Source organism: Chanodichthys erythropterus, chromosome 24 (assembly GCF_024489055.1).
Source record: "Chanodichthys erythropterus isolate Z2021 chromosome 24, ASM2448905v1, whole genome shotgun sequence".
Taxonomy (NCBI): domain Eukaryota; kingdom Metazoa; phylum Chordata; class Actinopteri; order Cypriniformes; family Xenocyprididae; genus Chanodichthys; species Chanodichthys erythropterus.
The window spans coordinates 15,908,479-15,910,978 of NC_090244.1; the positions used below are offsets into that span (position 1 = coordinate 15,908,479).

At 40.5% G+C, this 2,500-nt stretch overlaps 1 protein-coding gene across 1 annotated transcript in view; it reads left to right on the forward strand.

Moving 5' to 3' along the window:
* erc1a (ELKS/RAB6-interacting/CAST family member 1a) overlaps positions 1 to 2,500 on the forward strand; it is a 29,927-nt gene that overhangs the window by 10,641 nt on the left and 16,786 nt on the right. Inside the window, exon 4 of the mRNA XM_067379826.1 lies at positions 2,443 to 2,500. This exon is cut by the window's right edge and continues 98 nt beyond it. Coding sequence (XP_067235927.1) covers positions 2,443 to 2,500 — 58 coding nt within the window. The remainder of the gene's footprint in view (positions 1 to 2,442) is intronic.

The window sequence follows — 2,500 nt, forward strand, 5'->3', positions numbered from 1 at the left end:
CCCATGCGCCGCTAACTTCCGGGTTGGCCTACAAAAACGCGCCATCTCTATTGTGAAATCTATCGCACTCTATTGTGAAAAGAATCTTTGAGAAAATCGTGCTTTGGAAATACATGATTCGTCAAATAGGCATCATTCGTAAATTCAGCATATAATTATGAAAAACGTCGTTTTGAAATAGCACATTCAATTATGAAAAACTAATTTATAGTGAAAGAGGATTTTGTGAAATATATTAAACAATAAATGTTGTGTTTTCATGGAATTTTACTCAATAAATAGATATATTTATTTATTGATTTATTTAATTAATAATTAATTTAATAATTATAATAATAAACTGGTACATTTACAGCCGTATGCATCGATATACGGTGGAAGACTCGACGCATGACGAACACGGAAGTGCAGAGGATAGAGCAAAACAAAACAACGGTCACGAATTAGAAGTTTAAAACAAATTAAATGTGTGAAATTTTAAAGATAAATATCAGAGGATTTAGATATAAGAGAAGAGGAGCTTGAGTTTGTTGCCCAGCCATATTTCTTTAAACCGCGAGAGGCGTTGAAGCTTACGATACTCCTACATCCTGCCTCATACATCGCGCCAGGGGTTACTTTTAAAAGGTGCTATAGAGGATGTTTTCAACGACTGAGAATCCAAAGACTGTTAGTGAGTTTTTGAAATGAGCGCATGCGTAAGAACAACCCCCCCTCCTTCGAAGGAAAGCCTCCCAAAACTCGTATTGGAGCATGAGTGTTTACTCACCGGCATTCGCTGTGTCGTGTTAGTGGATTCATTATGTCGGACTCACCGCAGGTAACTCATAATCTGCAGTTGTTACTCCTGTCTCCGGGCAAAAACATTGCATGTGGCGACTGTGGAGTGTGGAAAGTTACTGGAGCGCGCAGCCGCGCTCGTCTCTCACAAGGAATGTCACGGCAGTGATTGACAAGCCAGAGGGCCAATCGTTTACGCAATGATTGCGTAAATGATTGGCTGATGTTTTTAAGGCCCTACCTCGTGCACAGATGATGTATATTAATAATATTCCTTTCAGTGCACCTAATAAATAGTCTTTTATCAGTTAGTAAAGACAGTTTCAAGTAACATTGCAAAAATGTATCAAACAAAACATCCTCTTTAGCACCTTTACGGTGCAAATTGACTTGCGCAGTATGCATACGGCGGTCTGATGGAAGCTAGTTATTTTTGTTTCTAAAGTTTTAAATATGGATATTTTTCTTACAAAAACCCATGGCTTCTCTTCAGAAGGCCTTTATTAACCCCCTGGAGCCGTATAGATTATTTTTATGATGGATGAATGAATTTTTTGTGCTTCAAAAGCACACCTCCCATTCACTACCATTATAAACCTTGGAGGACTAAGGATAATTTTAAATATCTCTGATTGTGTTCATCTGAAAGAAGATAAGACTTACACATAGAATTAATTCCTTACATTTATATAGCGCTTTTCTGGGCACTCAAAGCGCTTTTACATATTGAAGGGGGAATCTCCTCAACCACCACCAATGTGCAGCATCCACCTGGATGATGTGACGGCAGCCATATTGCGCCAGAACGCCCACCACACACCAGCTTATTGGTGGTGAGGAGACAGTGATGAAGCCAGTCAGTGTATGGGGATGATTAGAAGGCCATGATGGACAGAGGCCAATGGGCAAATTTGACCAGGATGTCAGGGTTAGACCCCTACTCTTTTCGAAGGACATCCATTTTAACGACCAGAGAGTCAGGACCGTGGTTTAACATCTCATCTGAAGGACGGGGCTTTTTGACAGTATAGTGTCCCCATCACTATACTGGGGCGTTAGGACCCACACAGACCACAGGGTGAGCGCCCCCTGCTGGCCTCACTAACATCTCTTCCAGCAGCAGTCTAGTTTTCCCAGGAGGTCTTCCATCCAGGTACTAACCAGGCTCAGCCCTGCTTAGCTTCAGTGGGCAACCAGTCTTGGGCCACAGGGTGATATGGCTGCTGAGCTGAGAATGGCTTGAGGGTGAGTAAATCATGGCATAATTTTCATTTTTGGATGAACTAACCCTTTAAGTGGCCTTTTGTTTCAATAATATTATATTATCTGCAAATACAGTTTTTTAAAAACATACTACAAGTGCACATTCAGTCAAATTAAGAGCACTTTTTCACAAGAATGGTTCAGCAAAAGATGAAAATTGTGTCATCATTTACTCACCCTCATGTTGTTTCAGGCCTGTATGATTTTCTTTCTTCTGTCGATGATATTAGGCAGGATGCATGTTTCATACAATGAAAGTAAACGGTGACCAAAAATGGCACAACAGAAAAGTTGCATTAAAGTAAACCTTGCATATTTTGCATATTCAAATTTGGCACATTGTGATTGGTTGACATTATTGACATCAAACCTATAACCTCATTTTGACACGTGTCGCAGGATTCTCAGATCGGTTCTCTAGAGCGGGGCCTCAGGGAGCTTGAGGATCAGGTCATGA